This window comes from Dermacentor albipictus, chromosome 1 (assembly GCF_038994185.2).
Source record: "Dermacentor albipictus isolate Rhodes 1998 colony chromosome 1, USDA_Dalb.pri_finalv2, whole genome shotgun sequence".
Taxonomy (NCBI): Eukaryota; Metazoa; Arthropoda; class Arachnida; order Ixodida; family Ixodidae; genus Dermacentor; species Dermacentor albipictus.
In genome coordinates this window covers 102,799,602-102,819,504 of record NC_091821.1, presented here as the reverse complement: position 1 = coordinate 102,819,504, position 19,903 = coordinate 102,799,602, and the positions used below count along the sequence as shown (strand labels likewise).

At 43.8% G+C, this 19,903-nt stretch overlaps 1 protein-coding gene across 5 annotated transcripts in view; it reads left to right on the top strand.

Annotated features, from left to right (window-relative positions):
- LOC135906148 (uncharacterized) overlaps window positions 1-19,903 on the top strand; it is a 281,677-nt gene that overhangs the window by 68,613 nt on the left and 193,161 nt on the right. For all 5 annotated transcript variants that reach the window (XM_070524112.1, XM_070524105.1, XM_070524086.1 and 2 more), the window contains one exon: window positions 6,425-6,562. In XM_070524112.1, coding sequence (XP_070380213.1) covers window positions 6,425-6,562 — 138 coding nt within the window. The remainder of the gene's footprint in view (window positions 1-6,424; window positions 6,563-19,903) is intronic.

The following is a 19,903-nucleotide window of genomic DNA, read 5'->3' as shown; positions in this document are numbered from 1 at the left end:
TAGTATTAACCCTTTTAGACACTGTGTACACAATTGTGTAAAGCAAGATAGTGCGTCAACAGCAAAAGCACTGATGAAAGTAATAATAAAATGTGTTGCATACATCTTGAAACACTTATGAATGGAATTGTGCTGCAATTTTGAATAACAAGCAGAATGTTTTAGCAAATGATTCAGAAAGTAAACAGTTCGGCGTTTTTACTCTGTCTCTGTATATTGTATGTGGCAGCTTCACTTCTTTGATTGTTTTTCATGATGTCATGCACCAGGCATAATTCTTAAGTGGCTGGAAAAGTGCTTTTCAAGCTTTTCAAAACAGGAAATAGTTTATATCCTCATATTTGATGTTGCTGTATCAGTTTTCACATAGAGCCCACATTCTCGGGCTAAGAGTATACCTCAACTGTCCTGACATATATGACAGGACAGTTGAGGTTGCCTTACGAGCTGTTGAGAGAGAATCTCAATTGTGACAAAGTTTGGGCCTCATACCAATGAGCTTGCTATCACTTGATAGAAATAGTTCATATTCGAAAATATTTGCTTCTGTATGCATCTCCTTTTTATTCGTATTTGAGAATGTCTGACTCCGTTTGCAATTTTTTTTGAAGACATTTTATTTGCTGTGCATGTTACTAACACCCCCTTAGTATTCAAATTGGATTAGGTCGGTTTTTTTTTTAAATTTTTTCATATGCTTACTAGAGAGTGACAGCATCGGGCGATATGGTTTCATCCCATCTTGACATAAAACATAGTTCTTCATCACTTGGGGAATTTTGCAGGGACACTCAGGGAAAACCTGGAAAACTCATGGAATTTGGAAATGTCAACTTGATAGACACCCTGGTTAACAGACCTTGTAATTTTTTTGGGCAGTCTGGTCGTTTAGCAGTTTTTTTTTTTTTTCAATCCAAGAGCTGTGATGTTTTCTTCACAATAGGCCCTGTTACATGTGTGTACAGCAAACACATCCTTAAGCTTTTTTTTTTTCTTCCTTTTAAACAACTTCTGATTTTTTTTTTTCCAACCATTTATTTAGAGAATTCGAAAGCTAATCATACAGCAATCATTTTTTTTTTAAAGGCTTGTTTGCAATAAGGCTCTAAAGTGGTTGTGTGGCTGTTCATGCAGTTTTATTAATGACAATAGGCAACATTGTGTTTAAAATTGATTCTTTGTCCCTGATAGCTGTCATTTTTGCCCTAGTCACTAGAGGCATGGCACCTAATTATACCTAAACGAATATTCCTGCTGTAAATATATGCCTCCTTGTTTGACTGTTTGATATTTTAATTTGATACTATTTGCATTCAATTCATATTCAAAATTGTTTATATTCACCCACCTCCACTATATTTCTTTTTATGACAAATTGTTTGGATATATGAAAAGATTTACAAGATTTGTAAACCATCTACTATGGCTGTGGCTTAAACTTCTAAGTTACTCAACATTTTTACTGTGCTTTTAAAGGCCAACTGCTACGAAATCTCACTTCAGCTAAATTTGTTATAAATGAGTAGTAGTACCAATGAACCAATCTTGACAAAGCTGCAGAGATCGTATTTGTATGGTATTTTTTTGTTTGCAGCCTTTAAATGACACTAAGAGTAAATATCAAGTTAAGCTAAAGCGATAGATTAATGCCAAACAAACGCCTAAACGCCTAAAACGTCAATATTATTGCGAACAATGTTTTAGTAATAGAGAAATTGAGGTGCACGCAGGACACAATTTGCGACTCACCAAGGACATTCAATTGCTGGCCTGATGATGTAGGTATTCCTCATTATAATTCCATCACTAGTAATCAACCTTTTGTAATAAAAAGATAATTGCATTGCATTATAAGAAGGAAGAAAATGCTACTTGTCCAGTTTTATTCAATGTTAAAAAAAAAAAGCTAATTGACGATACCCTTGAGAATGATGCAGGCAGTCGAAAGGTTTCGTTGTTGCTAGACTCTGTGCCACCCGCGCTTTTGCGTTCCAGTAGTTTTGTTATTGCATAGTGCTGCGCTGGTTTTGCTCGCTCACGAAACTCACACAAACTGTGATGTCACTGGATGCCTGAATGGCCCATGCCACTTGACCAAATGCAGCTGGAGCGGCGAATCCAGTGCTATGTCTTGGCTTGGTTTCTCCATGGCTGCACATTTGTGTTTTGTGTAAGAAACCATAGTGCCATCTGTCATATGCCGTTTTACTCACTGCCGGCAGTAAATGGCGGTGATGGTGTATGCAACGTCGTCACTCCCCTGCTCTTGGGCAGGCCATTTAAATTTCACTAAAGGTATTCAGACCCTTCAGACGGGATTTTCTCTAAAACTGAATTTTTTGATGGAGGTAGGCCCCCGCGCCATTGCGCAGGCATTCACCTATTCTGTAATCCCTATGCCTCTCCTCCTTTCCACTTGCGACGGTTTGCGGTGGGGGCGCTCGTGTTGCAGCGAATAGCCGCTGTCAGCTGTTCAAGACGGGAGCACGTCTCTTCTCTCCAAGACCAGCACTGTGTAGGTACATGCTTTCCTCTCGTCAGTCTGCCCCTTTCTGTCTCGGACTTGAGCTCGTGTATGGTGCCTTTGCCTGTACGGTGAGCATGTATCTTGTGTTGATCCTTTCCGAACGCTAAGCCGAAGTGTGGTGCTTAGGGCTCGCACGTGGTCGAACTGCGCCGAGCTGCACTTATCGGAGGCTCAAGTTGAAGGAAACTGCCCGAGCTCTTGCGACTTGGGTCATTAGTTGTCGTGAGAGCAAGCAGCATAGCTGTGGGGACTTTTCTCGGTGGCACGATGTGGGAGCCTTTGCTCTTGCAGTGATGTGCTATAGGTGCCCCTTTCTGTATTTTCGCTCTGGCGTGGGAGTCCTTTGGTTCCTGCGAGCGCCGGCACCGGGCATTTGTGCAATGTTGGGTGCCTCCGGAGACAATAAACAGTTTCCGCCAACTCAGAGCAATACTGTATTCTCTTGTGTGCATAGTGATCGGGTAGCCCCTTTGTGGCCTGAGTGTGCGCGTGCAGTGGCACCCTAGACGATGGCCTTTAGTGTCCCTTTAAACAGCACCTTGGCAGATGATGCATTCACCTGGTGGGGTTGCTATGATGTGAATCTCGGCACGCCACGTCTGAGATTTTTCAGCCAGTTTCAGCTCTTTCTGGGCAGCTGCGGTGCACTGGGGCTTGCTTGTGTTGCCACGCCTGAAGAACCACAGAGACCAATCGGACGACGCTGTAGTTCAGAACGTCTCGGCAGTGAGAGGGCTTGTCATGGCACCACCCGGCATCCACGGTACCTACCATAGGAACTACCTTGGTCTCATAGATTCTCGGTCGTGTCGAGGAGCTGTGTACTAGGTCATGTGCCGATAATGGTGGTGTTTTTCTGTTTCAGTATCAAAAGCTGCTATTTTTACGAGCTCCTATCTCAAATGTCAGATTTTGCACGTAGGCTCCTCGGTATCTATATTTCCTAAACAAGCCTTTTTACACAGCCAAAATTTCCTTGCAGTTGGCTCTTAAGCTTAAATGTCCAACTTGAGCATCTCCCAAGGTTTGAACTCATTAGAAAGTTTTAGAATTGAGGCCCCAAGACCTAAGTCACGTTGCGTTGGTTGCTCTTGGATTCGGAGGAGCATCAGAGGTTTAGAATTGGGACAAGAGCAGCGTTGGATTGCACTTTCGAGACACTGCAGTAGTGAAATAGAAGACGCTTGAAAGCAAAAAAACAAAAAAAAACAAAAAAAACAAGAAGAACAGTAATTTTACAAGCGAAACCTAAAGGATTCATTTTTAACAACAAAGAAAGGCTTAGAGTAAAGTTTGTAATAAAATTAATGACTGTATTATTATTTGTACGACTTGTTTCTGCCCTTTCTAAGCCAGGGGGTCGGGGAGGTGGGGTTGAACGACGCCGACCCGACCTTAGCTAGCGTCTTCTTGCATTGCACTGTGTCTGTTGCCACTAAACATGTTGAAATTCACTCGGAACATGGCAGGTTTGCTTTGCAGCCAACTGTTGTATGCTGATTTAAGTTGGAGTGAAATGCGACCATGCATACGAAGCTTTGCGGCCAGTCATGCTTGGCGCCATAACTTGACTGAGCGATCTGAGCTCGGAATAGCTGCGGCTCGTATGTCTCTCTTGGCTATTGCGCAACTGCTCATCGCATGAGCCACCCAAGGCGGCTTGGGAACCCATGCTATCTTTTGAGTTTTGGGGCTTTGGGTTGACCCTAACACAGAAACCCAAGGCTGCCTTGTGTTCTGCGCATGCTCAGTTGCGGCTCGGTATATTCTTGGGGCCCAAGGCACTTGGGGCCCTAATTCTAAAACTGCCTATTATGCACATCTTGGCTTCGCCCACTTTTGGGTGTGTTATGAAAAGTTTGAGCTAAAGGCACTATTTCAGTCAGTCAGGGTGGAAGTGCATAAAAAAAATTGAGACAGCTATGCAATGAAGTTTGTTTTCAGTTTTCATTAACCTACTGCAAAATCTTTAGCGACTCTCTTTGTGGTCCTGTAGCAAAATTGTTTTGCTGATTTGCAGTTCTGCATCAAAAGTTTGCTTGGTGCATCGAAGCAGCTGCTGTGGTCAGATATCAAGTCTGTACTGATAAGTCATTTGTGGCCACCATTTGAGCTCATTTCTGACATTATTTTTATCTGTTTTGCAAATGACCATTTATGTTTGCGATAATATGACTATAATGTTATTTTGCTGGTTGTCTTGTCCTTTCTTAGAGAAAATTTACATGGATTTCAACAGATACGCTGAAGTTATCGGCGTGTTTAAAGTAGAATCCTTGGTGATATAATCATGCCTGATACGAATTTCAGGATGATACAAATTTTCCAAAGTCTTGGCCCCAGACCATTAGCTCCATGTGCTAAATTTTGAATGTTGTGAACCCCTTTTTGTGCCTCAGCGAACCATATGATCAGTCGAGCCGCTGCGCAACGCCCAGTGAAGAGGCTCCGGCGTGTCAGTAGCACCAGACACAGGCTAACAGAGCCAATGTTGGGCAGAGCGGCTGCATTAATGCGTATGGTTGCATTCCTGTTGCCAGGGCAACCTGCGTAGCTGCACCTTCCCAAAACAAAAATGTTTTGTTCAGTATCATGCAACTTGTCAGCTGTTTCCAAACACCTTCCAACTTTTATCAGGAGCTGACTATCACGGGCGACACAATCTTGCCACGTCAGCGAGATCGGTGGCATTTACTTTTTTGAGTAGCCTTATCTCTGTATTCCACACCTTCCATATTTTTTGGCGCCCAATGAGAATTCGAAACTTTCCTACATTTACACGTGTCAGATTGCACAATTTCAAGTAGCTTCACAGCCGCCAAAAAACATAAATGGATTCCCTTAACTTGTGCCAATCATGTCCTTATTACCATCAGGCAACAGCTAGGATGCAGCAACAAAAGAAACTCAAGATAATGAGGCAGATCTTGAAATGTCGGCCTCGAAACACACAGTGCGCAGCTCGCTCCTGCCAAAATGTGTTTGAAACAAGCGCGCCAATAGTTGAATGCTCCCTGCATGCCATGTGACTGCAGTAATGAACTGCGATGATAGTTTTCCCTATTTGCTCTCGCTTTTGTTTCTTTTATTTCTGCATGCAGAAATACAGCCCTGCAGCCATCTGACTCTGTTTTATTGTGTTTATGTCGATATTAAGACAGTGGCGCTGTGTCAGGGGAAGGTATGCTTGTGTAATCATCGGCACGATGGCACCTCCTGAAGCCCGATTTTTCCACCAATTTCAAAGACAACACACTAAAGCGAAATTTTCTCAAATTCTGCTGCGTTTTTTTTCCCACATATTTTGCCGTGAGGTCTTAGGAGTATGGGGCAAATAATTATGATAGAAAATCTTGAGCAAGTCGTCATTTCATTGCCGTGTCCCATCTTAATTTACCCCTTTTTTTGTGTGTTTTTGGGGGATACAAATGCTTGCATCATCCCGAGATATTTGTATCGTTGAGGTTATACTGTGTGTTGTAAGAATCATTAATGCACTAATTGTCATTAATGATAGTTAAAGTGAAGAGGGTACCTGTACTGCATAAATAAGTATTAATGTTCCTAAATTTCACACACATTGTGCAGTGGCTTGTGAAAAGAAACCACTTTGCCGAAACTATTTAACGCATCATTCTAAGTTTGTCCCTCTGGCAATTATTATTTGACCATCTAGTAACTGACTTTCAATGTAGGCAAAATCTAATCTGTCTAAAAAGCCACACCAATGCAACTTGACTCCTTACATGTGTGGAAATGGTTTTGTGTGAGGCTCCTACTTTGTTAACGGGAGCTTTTCTTGTTAAACCAGGATTCTTTTATAAAAGTATTAGTCGTATCCCTCATGTCACAAGTGGTCTCTTGTACTGGTTGTTAATTTGTGCATTTATTGAACAGATCGCTGACAGTTGCTGCTCGTCCCTCTCACTGTTGCAAAGTCCACAAGAATTTGAGGCTCAAAGTTCCACTGCCATGCAGAGCAATAGTCAGATGAGCAGGTTTGAGGCCAAACCTTGCAATGAAGACACGATGGAGGTAAGGCATCTTTTTCATGAAAGCCTTTTGCACGAAAGAATATACTGTAGGCTCCCATTAATTCAAATCCAGTTAATCAAACATTTCGGTTGATTTGATGCAGACCGAAGGTCTATGTCGGTGCCTCTACATTTTGACAAGCCCAAACTTTCGTTATTTCAACCCTGAAATTGGCCTTTGGTGGATAATTTGAGCTTGACTGGTCAGATGCATATGCTTGACTGCAATGGGGAAATGGTTGAATGCTTGACCCCAATGGTGACCCCAATAGCTGCACCGTCCGTCTTGTTGATGCTTAGGGGACAGTGAATATGTAGAACACACGTTATCTTCTGCCAAAAACTCCTATTTTTTGTCTGCCCTAGAAAGGTTTTCAAGCGAAAATGATAGCTCCTAATGAATGATACAGTATTCACTCGATTCTGATGCACGCAACTCTTTTCAATAAATTTGGCCATAAAATCACTTGCATGATGCATTTGTATGTGAAACCAAAACAATATTCGTAGCAGCCTGCTGTTAGAGCCAGCCTAGCCAGCATCATCACCATCGCCTTCACTAGATAGTGACAGAACAAGTTCTTGTGTGGCATGAAGATGACAATACGCTGCTTTTAGTCTCTGATTACAAAAGCTTGTTTAAAGAAAAGTTACAGTAGAACCTCATTCATATGATCCTGTTTCATACGATTTCCTGGCCCCAACGTTCACGATTGAGAATATTGGTCCACTCAGCACCCACCAACTCGGCATGTGTTGGCGTCTCATACTGAAATGATTCACATTATATATATGTCAACTACAGTTGAGTCTGTAAAATTCTTTAGTGGCTTCAGATCGTACGTTTTCCCAGTTTTTCCCATGTCTTTTTCTAAAATATAAGCAAGGTTCTACTCTATTTGACATGCTAAGTTAGCAGCAACAAGTCTCTCCATTTGTTTTTGGCATTCTAGAGAGATGTGTGGTCGCTGGACAATACCAGCGAAATGTTCAGTCGTGTCATGGGCCACCATCCCATTTAGGATTGTTGCAGACTCATTTGATAAATGCAGAATATCAAATGTGCAATGTACTTTATGGAGCATGACATGTCATGGTTTATAGACGTCATTAAAGGAGCACTAAAAGCAAATACTAAGTGATCGTGGACTGTAAGAATACTGATTTTTGCTTCTTTCGGCAGATTTCAAAGCGAAAATGGCAGCTCACAATGAATGATTATTGTTCTTACTCAATTATAATGTGCTCCTTTTTTACAAGTGGCCAGTAAATCCTATGTATTAAAATTGCATATGAAACCGAAAGAGTATTCGTGCCATTAGCAACAGTCTACCGTCAGAGCCAGCATCATTGCCATTACAAGATGGCAGCAGATGAAGTTTTTATGTAGGATTGCGGTGACAACAGACATTGCTTTCAGACCTTAATTACAAAGGCTCATTAAAAAATTAAGTTATTTTATGTGTTAAGCTAGCAGCAACACAGTCACGCCATGTCTTCTTGGTGCTCTGCATGTGTTACAGGATGAAGTAAGAGTGGTTCGTCTAGGTGTAGGCCACCATCTCATTCATGATGGGTTGCAGAGTCCTTCAAGAAACTTAGAATGTCAAACGCAGGGGGCTTCATGGAGGATGATGATGTAGTTTGTATTCAGCAATAAAAATCTGAGATTGATGATGATGGACATTAAGCGTAAACAAATTCACATTATGTGAAGGTGAACTCTATAAGGGTTCATCTTATTTGTGATTGGCTGGAGTGGGCAGCATGCTACTTTTTCCTTTTGTCATAAAAAATCTGGTGCACGTTAAATTTGGGTGCGCATTTTTTTTGTACTATAAAAATTGGGTAGGCATTTGGTTCTGAGGTGCTCATAATTTGGTTGTGGCATCAACCCCTTCATGCTTGCAATTTTGTTTGGAAGTGCTGAACATCCTTGTGAAATTGCATGTAGGGCATGGACAGGAAATTAATAACAATATGGAGAGTCATACGTCATACATGACATGGTAGCCTACTGCTTATTTCTTGAAGCGCGTTTGTGCCCTCGGTGCCATTGCCATTGTACTATCATTGCATCGACGACACATGCGCAGCCCTCACATGGAAGGTTAGGTCTTCAGAGATGCAAGCATCGAAGCAGCGCACAGCGAATTGTTTTATTTTATAGAGTAATAGGTACAAACACCAAAAGTTTCTAGTTTGATTATCTTTATTTTTTTCACTGAAGTGGACTGAATAAGCCTATGTTAAATTCAGTCTGCCACTACATGCTTGCAAATGTGAAAATCGGTCACCATGACAGGTGCATGTGGAATAAAAATAGTCTTAATGCATGAATATCACTGGTTTCATAAATGCAGTGGGAAATGGCTTTCTGTGAAACTGGCACAAAGTTTTCCCCTCATACACCGTGAATTCTAATTTTTGTCCTTCTTCTAGCACTCTTTTCCCTGTTGCTGTTGCTGCTCAATCATGGGGAGACTTGGATTTATGTCAGTCTGGTTTGGGAACTATGGTCATCAGGGTAGATGCGGCAGAATCCGAGAGGACAAACACATTGCTGGTTTCCACAATTTCCTCTATGTATGCGATCGTCGTGCCCTTGTTAATGTGCTCGAACTCCTGGCTGACATTTGTAATCATCACTTTCGCTTTCCCTCCGGGCAGTTGAGCGAGCCCTTCTGCAACATAAATTTCATGGTCGAGCAGTAGGCGTTGGTCGCCCTCGATGACGCCTTCTATGTCTGCGGGTGTTTCGGTGCCGACACAAATGACAATGCTGGAGCGCGGCGGGATGCTGACTTCATCTTCGCGCACATTCAAGGCATGGCGATTAGGAGTGCTCTCCGGTGGTATCGCTCAATCTTCGGATAGCATTAGTGACTTCGACTTCAAGTCAGTGATTGCACCATGTTGGTTCAGGAAGTCCATGCCGAGAGTTACGTCTCGCGAGCATTGTTGGAGGACAATCAACGTCGCAGGGTAGATCCAGTCATGGAACTGTAACTCTTGCCGTGCAAATTCCAGTCGGCATTATGAGGTGTCCTCCAGCTGTCCGAATTTGAGGGCCGCGAACTTGAGGGCCGTCCCATGCAGTCTTGACTTTCTCCGACTTGGCAGCGAACAATCCAGTAAGATGGAGTATGGAGTAGTCAGCACCAGTGTCTACAAGTGCGGTGACTTCGTGGCCGTCGAGAAGCACGTCGAGGTCGGTGGTTTTTTGTCATGCGTTGCAGTTGGGTCTTGGCGTCGGTTCACGGCTGCGTCGTGTGGAAGGAGGGTCTCGTCGTCGGCTCTTCTTTTGTCGGCATATTCTTCGCTTCCAGGCTTAGTCGGGATGGCGGTGTCTTGTGGCTATGTCGTTGAGATAGTCGTGACGGCGTCTTGGGTGGTGACAGAGGATCTTTGTCAATTCGACGTACAGCAACAGCACCTCCATCGGTTGCTGCTTTTAGTTTTTCGAATATGGGCTTGTAGACCTTGCAGCCCCTGGCTGGGCCAGTGTATTGTCGGTGTTGTGGGGACAGGTAACGGCCGGGTGATGGGGAACGGGACGGTCGTCGTCGGCTCCACTGAGTGGTGGCGATGTAGTCGGCCATGTCATGTGGCCCAGCCTGGTCAAGCCTCCTTGCAGACCGTTTCAGAGGGTTGGGATGGATTTGCTGGGGCCCTTTCTGACATCGACATCTAGAAACAAGTAGATCATCATGGCCACAGACTACAGACTTCAGCCACAGGCGCCGAAACGAATGCTCTGCCTAAAGGTGGGCCGACGAAAGTAGCCAAATTTTTTGTTGAGAACGTCCTGCTGCGACATGGTGTGCCAGAAGTCCTCATTACTGACTAAGGAACGGCTTTTACTGCTGCGCCTACTCAAGCCATCCTGCAGTACAGCCAGACAAGTCACCGGAGCACCACTGCCTACCACTCGCGGACGGATGGCCTAACGGAATGACTGTACAAAACACTCGCCGACATGTTAGCGATGTACGTTGATGTCGAACACAAGACATAGGCTGCCATGCTTCCGTATGTCACCTTTGCTTACAACATGCCACTGCAAGAAACAACACAGGCCTAGGCGTTCAAGTTGGTTTACGGAAGGACTCTGACGATGACTCTCGACACCATGCTGTCGCACGTCACCGATGAAAAAAATGTTGATGTCGCCGCCTATCTCCAACGTGCTGAGGAAGCCTGGCAGCTCACCCACCTGTGCATCGAGAACCAGCAAAGGACCGACAGCTGGCACTACAATCTTCAACGGGGCTATGTGGATATGAGCCTGATGACCATGTTTTGGTTTGGACCCTGATACACCGATGAGGACTTAGTTGAAAGCTCTTATGCCGCTATTTCGGACCCTACAAGATCATCCGACGCATTGGCGCACTCGACTATGAGGTCGTATCAGACAGCATTTCGCTATCACAGCGGTGCCGCTCACGACCTGAAATAGTCCATGTTGTGCAGCTTAAGCCGTTCTACCAGCGCTAACAACTTTGGGACTTTGTATAGCTAAACTTCAGACCTTTTTTTTTTTTGGACTGTGTTACTTTTGGACTTTGTTTCATTGTTATTTTGTTACTTTTGGACTTTGTTTCATTGTTATTTTGTTACTTTTGTTTAATAAGTGTCCTTTTGTTTCTTGCCCTCCTGTTATGTTTGTAGCATTGGTACGATGCTCTTTGTGAAGGGGGCATTTATAAGTGTACTTGTTTGTCTTTTTCGGTTGACTGCTTTCACCATCGAACAAATGTTATCGCTCAGCGCGGAACGCGCCCACATGTATGGGAAGTTTCTTGAACGTCACCGATGTTTCTGTCCATTGTCTGTTATTACCGAAGCTTGTGTAATCTGATTGCATGTGTGATGCGACTTGTGTAGAATTTTCTGGAAGACACGCAGGCACCAGCAATTACTCTGGAGCCTTCGGTGACCCATGTATAGAAGCCAATGCATACCTGCCAACTCTCCCGATTCGCCCGGGAGACTCCCAATTTTTTACTAAACTTTCCAATTGTACGATCACTGACTTATATCTCCCGAAAAGTGGTCTCTGTTCGCGCAATAATGGTTTTTGCGAAACCGCCACTGTGGAATCTACAGCCACATAGTAATCATCAGCATCACCAACAACGGCCGCACTAGCACCACCGGTATCATCGACTAAGCAGCCGACTATGGTGCCTAGTAAGCCGACCAAAGCCAGAGCCAATGTTGCTCTTGCATTTCATGCATGCCTTCCTCCATGATGCATCTTGTTGCTGATGCTTGTGTGTAGGATTAGTGTTGGCTAGGCCATCTGTGTGCGGTGCACCTTGTAAAGTTAGAATCCTCGTCTGCTTGATGCCACGGTGCTATCAAAGCCCAAGAAAAGGTATTTGCAGAAGTTTATGCGATCTTATACTTCTGAATTTCCGTGCTTTTTGACATCAAGAAAAAGAGAACAATTTGCATTTTGTACAACATGTGGATGCGACGTCATCGTGGCTCACGGTGTCGAAGGCGACTTGAAACTGCATGTTTCCATGGCGAAGCACCAAAGCTATGTTTGCACCGCTGAGCAGCAAGGCAACATAGTGAACTTTCTCCGGAACAAGTGCATCGACAGTGTCATACGTGAGGAGTGCCTGTTTGTCATACGTGAGGAGTGCCTCAGTGTCAGCGACTAATTTGGGCCTCTTCTACGGAAAATGTTTCTGAAATGCGACGACGCAAAGCGCTATGGATGTGGATGCAACTCTGAAACGCAACTCTGAAGAATGCGGACGTGGCCAACCAGAAATTTATTTCGTAGTCTTCGTTTTTTTGTTCAGAGTTTCCTTCAGCTGCTGTCCCAAGATTCCAATGAATCTGCTGAAGACGCTTTAAATGCTCTCGAAGCTGAGTTTGCCACACTACAGGCATACAGTCTTTCAGAGGACATTCTGAATGAAGAAAGCTGGGACATGCGGTGGTCTATGGTTGGAAAAATGAAAAACACTGATGGAAAACATGTTTCACTGAGTTGCCAAGGTGATGCTGGATTTACTCGTGATACCGCATAGCAACGCAGAGTGCGAGAGGATTTTTAGCACGGCGTGAAAAACTAGGACTGAGTTCCGCTCATCAATGTGCAACACAACCCTCCAACACCTGCTGCTAGGAAAGGGCCGTCAGTCTGGACCATGTTTTGAGCAAAGCTACTCCGACAAAATTTTGAAGTGAGCAAAGTCTGCTACTGCGAGGTCCTCAAAAGGACTCGTTGAACTCTGCCTGAAAGTTTGAACGCACCTCCCCGGGCCCACCGGTCCCACCGGAAGTTGAAACGGTGAATGCACCTCCCCCCCTGTTGGCACGAATAAAAGGTCTCCCGATTTTTTATCTCGCCAGGTTGTCAGGTATGCCAATATGCTTGACCGGCAGATCATATTTCCGACGATCGCTGACTGTGTTTGCTGCTGTCGTTGTTCCTTGAGTGTACTCTGTTTTTAAGGGCACAGGTTTGCCCAATAAAACGCTAGTTTCGTCACTCAGTTTCACTGCTTTCTTCAGCGTCACTACTACGTGACATTGTCGTATATGAGCTTCTCCCACTTTTGCAGCTTACTATCAACTGTCCAATGTAATGCTCAGCAGCACCCTTAACTGCACAGGCCTAAATTGGAGGTATTGCCATGTTAAACTGCTAACCATCAATATCTCATAGTGATTTTATTACTGGTTTTTCTTGTGCTATTCTAAGAGCGCACATAGTGCCCGATCTGTACCAACATGCCCTGGTTCATCTGTTAGACGTGGTTTAAGTCAAGAGGGCAGTTGTACTATGCCAATTAACCCTTTCAGGGTCAATGACGTAAATATACGGTGCTGCGAACAAGTCCAAAATGGTCAATGCCGTATATTTATGGCGACGTCTCTGCGTTTAAAAAGCACACAAATTCCCAAACTTTTTCTTTTCTGTCATCTGCTGCCACCATGTGGGAATAAAGGCAGTTTTTTTGCGCACCTCTTCCTCTGTTTGTTTTAGAGCTAGCTTGCTCCGGCGCGTCTATTTACTAGCACTTGTGCATTGGTGCGTGCGCAGGCGGGCGGCGGTTTGGGTTTTGTTCAGCGGGTGGTTTCAGCTTCTTGCGCTTGCAAAACTGATGGCTATCTCGTTACTAATCACTCAAAGGGCGACTTCTTGTTTCTCGCTCGTTTAATGCTCACAGGGGTGCGCGCATAGGAAGAATGCTGCCGTGCATGCGTTTCCGTTTTTTTTTTTTTTTTTTTTGAGACTCGCAAAAACTAATTGCCTCTGGTTGGCGATACGATGAAGATTAGCGTAAATTTGTCACACGTTTTGCTTTTTTTACGGGCAGACAACCACACAGTTTTCTTGAGTGCGTGCACCTACAAAGTTCGATTACACTTTGGACATACATATTTAGCGTAAGAGCAGGAACATTTGAGACTTGGGAAATATTCTCGCGTGCACTTTTTTAAAGCCTTAAACTGTGTGTATAACAATGCATCAGATTTTTAATTCTTGTAAGTTTATTTCCTTTTTTTTGTTGTTATTCATGAATGAAGAGTACATATATACCAACGCAAAATTTTTTTCTTTCTCCCTTTACAGTCATACTAAAAAAATGACAGTAAATTTTTTTCAAAATAGGTCCCTAAGAAGAATTTAAATCTGCAATAAAAAAAATCGACCCTGTGCGGTTACATACGGCAAAAAAATCGACCTTAAAAGGGTTAAAGTTGCAATACAGGGGTAACCAACTTGACAGTTGCTTAACTATTATACACTAAGGAGATCTCGTTAGCCCCTCTTCAGTGGCTCCCGAAAACTCTGCAAAAACTTTTGAGTGGATTAGAACATTGAAAAATGCGATCTCTCTAAATCTTTATTATGTCAGATATTAACGGGCTTATAATCAATTCTAATTTTTCACATGGGACTTCCATTCACTTCTATGTCACTAGTTGACATTCCTCCTTGTCCATGTGTGGCCGGCCATGTTTGCTCAGTAGTTATGGCATTCTGCTGCTGTGTACAAGTTCATGGGCTTGATTCCCAGTTGTGGCAGCTACATTTCGATGGGGGTGAAACTTTGATGATTTAGGTGCATGCTAAAGAATCCTGGGTGGGGGAATCCGGAGCTCTCCACTACAGTGTCCCTCATAATGCACTGTGAAGTTTTAGGACATTGTAATTTGAAATTGATGGCAATGAACTGTATTATTTTCCTGCTCGGCTGAATCATTGTGTGTTTGAACTGCACAGGGTTTCAAGCACTCAGGTTTTTTTTCTTTCCTCCCACTCAGTGCATTAGACGCACGTTTACACAGATGATGCACTTGGTGTCATGGTTTTGGCCCACTACGACTGCACTGAGTTGAGTTATTCCTGATTAACTGCATCATAATAAATGATTTCAGAGGTCACTGATACATCTTAATTTGCTAATTATGGTTGTGGTTAGGAGTACAGAAGAGTAATACTTAGTGTAACGTAAACTTAGTAATGTGTAAACACTTGATGCACCTCCCTAGCAAAAATTCCAATAGAAGAACTAGTAGCTTCTAAGGTTAATGACAACTAATATAGCCTATTAGCCTAATATGTTCTTTAGGAAAAACCGTTAGTTATTTGCTTGTTGACAACCAATAGTTCAGCCTAATAAAACATTGGGATTTCCTCTTTGACCTATAGGGATCCATTGGCCCCATTTGGTCCAAGCAATGTTTGGCCCTCAGTTCATGAAGCTAGTTATACTACCATGCACGAACACATAAATGCAATTTACTCCAATGACTTACCCACTACTTCACTGTGTGCAATCTCTTTCACATGCTATGGCCATTTCTACAAACAATGACAGGCTGACACGTTCATCGCAGACATTCACTTTATTACCATACTCCGCAACTCCTCCCCCATGCTGTCCACATGCTGTCCCTCTGCACACACCACACCACACTTAGCACCACCCGCGTCTTCCTTTCTCTCTCGCCACTGCACTCGCACCACCTGGTCCTCTCCCTGGCAACCACAGTCAACTACGCGCGTGCACAGCCTTTGAGAACTGCGCCTTGCCTCGCCTCACTTGGAGCTCTCGGTCCGCCTACACTGCCACTCTCTCCTCACACTGTTTTATCCATTGCGCACCGTGCTGGCTTGGGTGAAAGCTTTGTGCTGTATGCCAGGCACACGCTCGGCTGCTGTTGCTGGTGGTTGTTTTCAGGCTGGCACGGCCTTCTTTTGGCGTCTTTAGATGGTTGTTTCCGAGTGCAGCCACTCCTAAGAGGCTGATTTTGTTCAGATTGTAAAAAAATTGCAGCTGAACACATCTCACGATGACTGTCGATGGTAATGCGTTAGCATTTAATCACTGTAGAAACACAGCTTATTGCCACTGTTGAAACAAGCTATGTATGAGGTGTGTACTGCAGTGGGATTCCTCTTTCGCGCTGCCTTAAGAACACTCGGCACCATCTAGCGTTGCCGCCACGAATCCTGCACGTGGCCTCCAACAAGCATAAAGCGCTGGTGCGTGCAAATGCTGAGAAACGCGTCGGGCGGCAACTGAGCTTGTCTCTCATGCTTCTTTCTGGACGTGCTGCGCCATCTAATGGCACTGCTGAGAAGTCTGTCATAGCCTCTGATATGAGAAGCATGGTGCGCCGGTGCCTGTGAATGCTTAGAATTGTTCCCTCACTTGCCGCACACTCACTGGCATGTACTCAGCGACCCAAGTTGGCGAGAAGTTCGTTGAAGAGTAACACATGCCCATTGCATTCAAAGCACAGCTCGCTAAAGCATTGGCATCAAAGGATTCATTGAAAGTGGCGCATACCTGGTGCATTTGTGGTGAAGCCTGCTAATGCGTCTGGTTGCTGTCCTTGAGGAACCTTTGTGATGTGCGTTCGATTCCGTTCAGCATTGAAAAAATTTAAGGGATAGTATTGGTCATTGTAAAGCGGCACATTTCTAGTGGCACATACCTAGTTACCCAAGTTGGTGTCAAATATGTTCATTGAAGAGTGGCATGCACCCACTGTCACGCATACCCAGTGCTCCACATTGGTGTCAAAGAGTTTCTTTGAACAGCGGTGCCAAGCACTTGCGGATCTACAGCGACCCATGTTGGTGTGAGAGAGGTTCGTGGAAGAGGGTCACGTACGTACACAGTGGCATATACTCAATGACCCAAGTTGGTTTCAAACCCTGCTACCTCAACGCGACAGCCTGATGTGCCAACCACTTAGCCGCGGGCAACCCAGTTACCCAGTTAGGCAGGAAAATGGTTAGATACGAACATACTAATGTACATACATACCATATCTACTTGCATAATGATTGCACTTTTTTGTCAAAAAGTTTCCGCAAATTCAGGGGAGCAATCATTACACGAGTTTAATTGCCCGCGAAAAGAAAAAAAAAAAATTTCATCCTGCATTTGCTGTGGGATGACAACTGGTCAACAAACAGGCGGCTGCCGCTGTAACAGTGCGGGACACCAAAACAAAAATGGCTGGCAGAGCAAGCCGAACGTACCGAACGAGATTTTTTTTCTTTTCGCGAGTACATTATGCGCATTGAAACAGTTTCTTCCGTATCAGAAATGAATAATATAGCTTATATCCGCAAGTCTGTAGCAATAACGTAGCCGTGCCCACTTTGAGGAGACAGAAACCGAGATGGGCGTGCTTAGCTGCCAGTGACATAGAAACATATGGCGGGTACGCTGCGGAAACTGCGGCATATGTCTTCACTACTATCCTAATACGGCAAGTTTCCGCTAAGGGTGAGCGAATATCAGCTGTGTTACAAGCGGCGGCGTATGAATAGGGTACGCTTCTAACGTATCAGTGTAAACGTGGCTACTTTCGTTGCCGCTCGCGATTTGTTGCATGCCCACGAGTGCAGATGAGAAGAATTGAAAGGCGCATTTTTTGTTGTTGACCACAACCATTATAAAGCCTACAAACAATAAAGCCAAGGCAAATTTGGTTGTAGCTTTTTTTTTCATGGAAGTGCGGAAAGTGATGAAAGGAATAAAATGGGGGATCTGCTTAAAATGTTTGGTGCGTGCAGACCACTTGGTATGTCTTAAAAAGTCATTCGCATAGCATTCGACAGCATTCAACAGATGGTAAGTGCGATCATCATTAGCTAGACTTGACACACGACGTATCGCTGCGGCGAGTTCGGGGTGCGGTCATAACACGGGAAAGAAGAAAAAAATCGAATTTTAAAGACAAAATTCAGGGGTGCAATCATTACGCGAGTGCGATCATTATACAAGTAAATACGGTATGTAGATAGCCCTCGGAAAGGGCGGGAAGTATTCCAAGAATGCTGTCACGTTGAAAGGGGTGCTTCGGCTACATTCGGATGGAGCAGCTGGGAAATGGGTTGATTTCTGCTCAAATGACCCCACCCATTCTCATGATTGCACTTGTGAAGGAAGGTCAGTGCTAGCTCCATTCACAGTGACTACGATTATCATCCACGTATGTTGCCATCACTGCCACGTTTCACATCTAAACACAGGGACGGTGGCAGTGCTGCCGTATTGCCGGAAGCTCCCCTAATCTTCCATTTCCTTCCCTCTCACTGTTCCAAAAAGCTGCCGCCTGTTAAGATGCCGCAAGATATCTCCTACACAGACTCGGAGTGCCTCCGGAATTGATCAACTCAGATTCAGAGGATCACAGCGACCACCTGAAGATGCCATTACAGTAGAATCTCAATGATACGAATCCTTCAGGATGGTGCAAAAATTTGTCACCCGAAATTGGTATCACCCAAAATTCATATTGCCCAAAAATGTAAATCAAGAAGTTAAGCGCCGACATGAGGGGACACAGTTCAAAATTTCAAATTAAAAAAATTTGTTTGCAGAATCCTAAGACCTTTTATCTCATGGTGAAATACTTGGAACAAATATGCTGCAGAATTTGATTAAATTACACTTTTTTGGTATGTTGTCTTCAAAATTGGGGGGAAAATCTGGCTTCGGGAGGTGCTATCGCACCGTTAATTATGCAAGCATGGCTTCCCGTTGACCATCTTGGTGTCGCTGTCAGCACGAGAGATCAGAGATCCAGATAGCTGCAACTCTGTATTTCTCCATACAGAAATACAATGATCAAAAGTGAGTGTGAGAAGGGAAATCTATCATTGTAATTTGTTACTGCTGTCAGATGGCTTGCAGGGAGCACTCCTATTAGCTGACGTGAATGTCTGGAACGAGCTGCGCACTTAGTGAGTTTCCTGGCTGACATTTCAAGATCTGCCTGGTTATCTCAAGTTTATTTAGTTGCTGCATCGTAGCTGCCGCCTTATGTTGATAAGGACATGATTTGCGTAAGATAAGGGACTCTGTTTTCTTTATGTTGGCGAAGCAATGTTGTATTGTGTGATCTTATAGATGTAAAAGTAGAAAAGTTTCGAAATGTCATCAGGTGCTGTAGGTGACAGAAGATTTGGAATACAGTCTCTTTTTTCATTTCACCATGCTGTTAGCCCTTGGGCTGTTACAGGGGTGGGCTACAGTAAGAATTCCAGGTATCAATACATATCACACATACAGTAGTACAAACAACTCAGTAATGAGTTCCTGATATAAGTGCAATAAAGCAATACAATTGGCACAGTACAAGACAGCAGCACAATCAGCACATCAAGCTTGAGATGTTAAATAGGGAAAACACATGTAAACAGTGTAAACCAGACTGCAAAAAATATTCGTTCAGCTCTTACATTTTCTTGTGAACTTCAACGAAGCAGTGGAAATGGCAATGAATTCCATTTTCGTGTTGTTAAAAAAAGAAGAAAGCATATAAATTGACACGTTGTTTGGGTACTTCGTACTTATATTCATTTATTCCTCTCGAGATTCTTCCTCGGTGCGGTGTTAAGTACTTTATGTTTATGGTTAGTTTATTTTTTGACATTAAAAAGAATTTTATCCTGGCCAGTTGTTGATGTTCGGCTAATGCGGGAAGTTCCAGCATTCGCACTATTTCTGTTACTGATCTCGGCCAAAGAGTATTTTGAAAGAATAAATCTGGCAGCTCGCCTCTGCACTCTTGTAGCATTTTTATCAGCCGAGTTTCGGAGGGGCTTATACAATATTTGCATGCTCCAAAATTGGCCACGCGTACACGAGATACGCTGTTAGCAGGAGCCAAAAGCAAGCTTCAGCTTCCGTTGTAGGTACCGTTGCTTTTTTTTTTCCGCTGCTGAACAAACTTCTTCAATATGGTTCCTCCATTTTAGGCTGCTTCATATGGTTATGCTGAAGTATTTTATTGCATCTACTGTAGTGATAGGGATAGAGCCTAGAGTATAATTGTA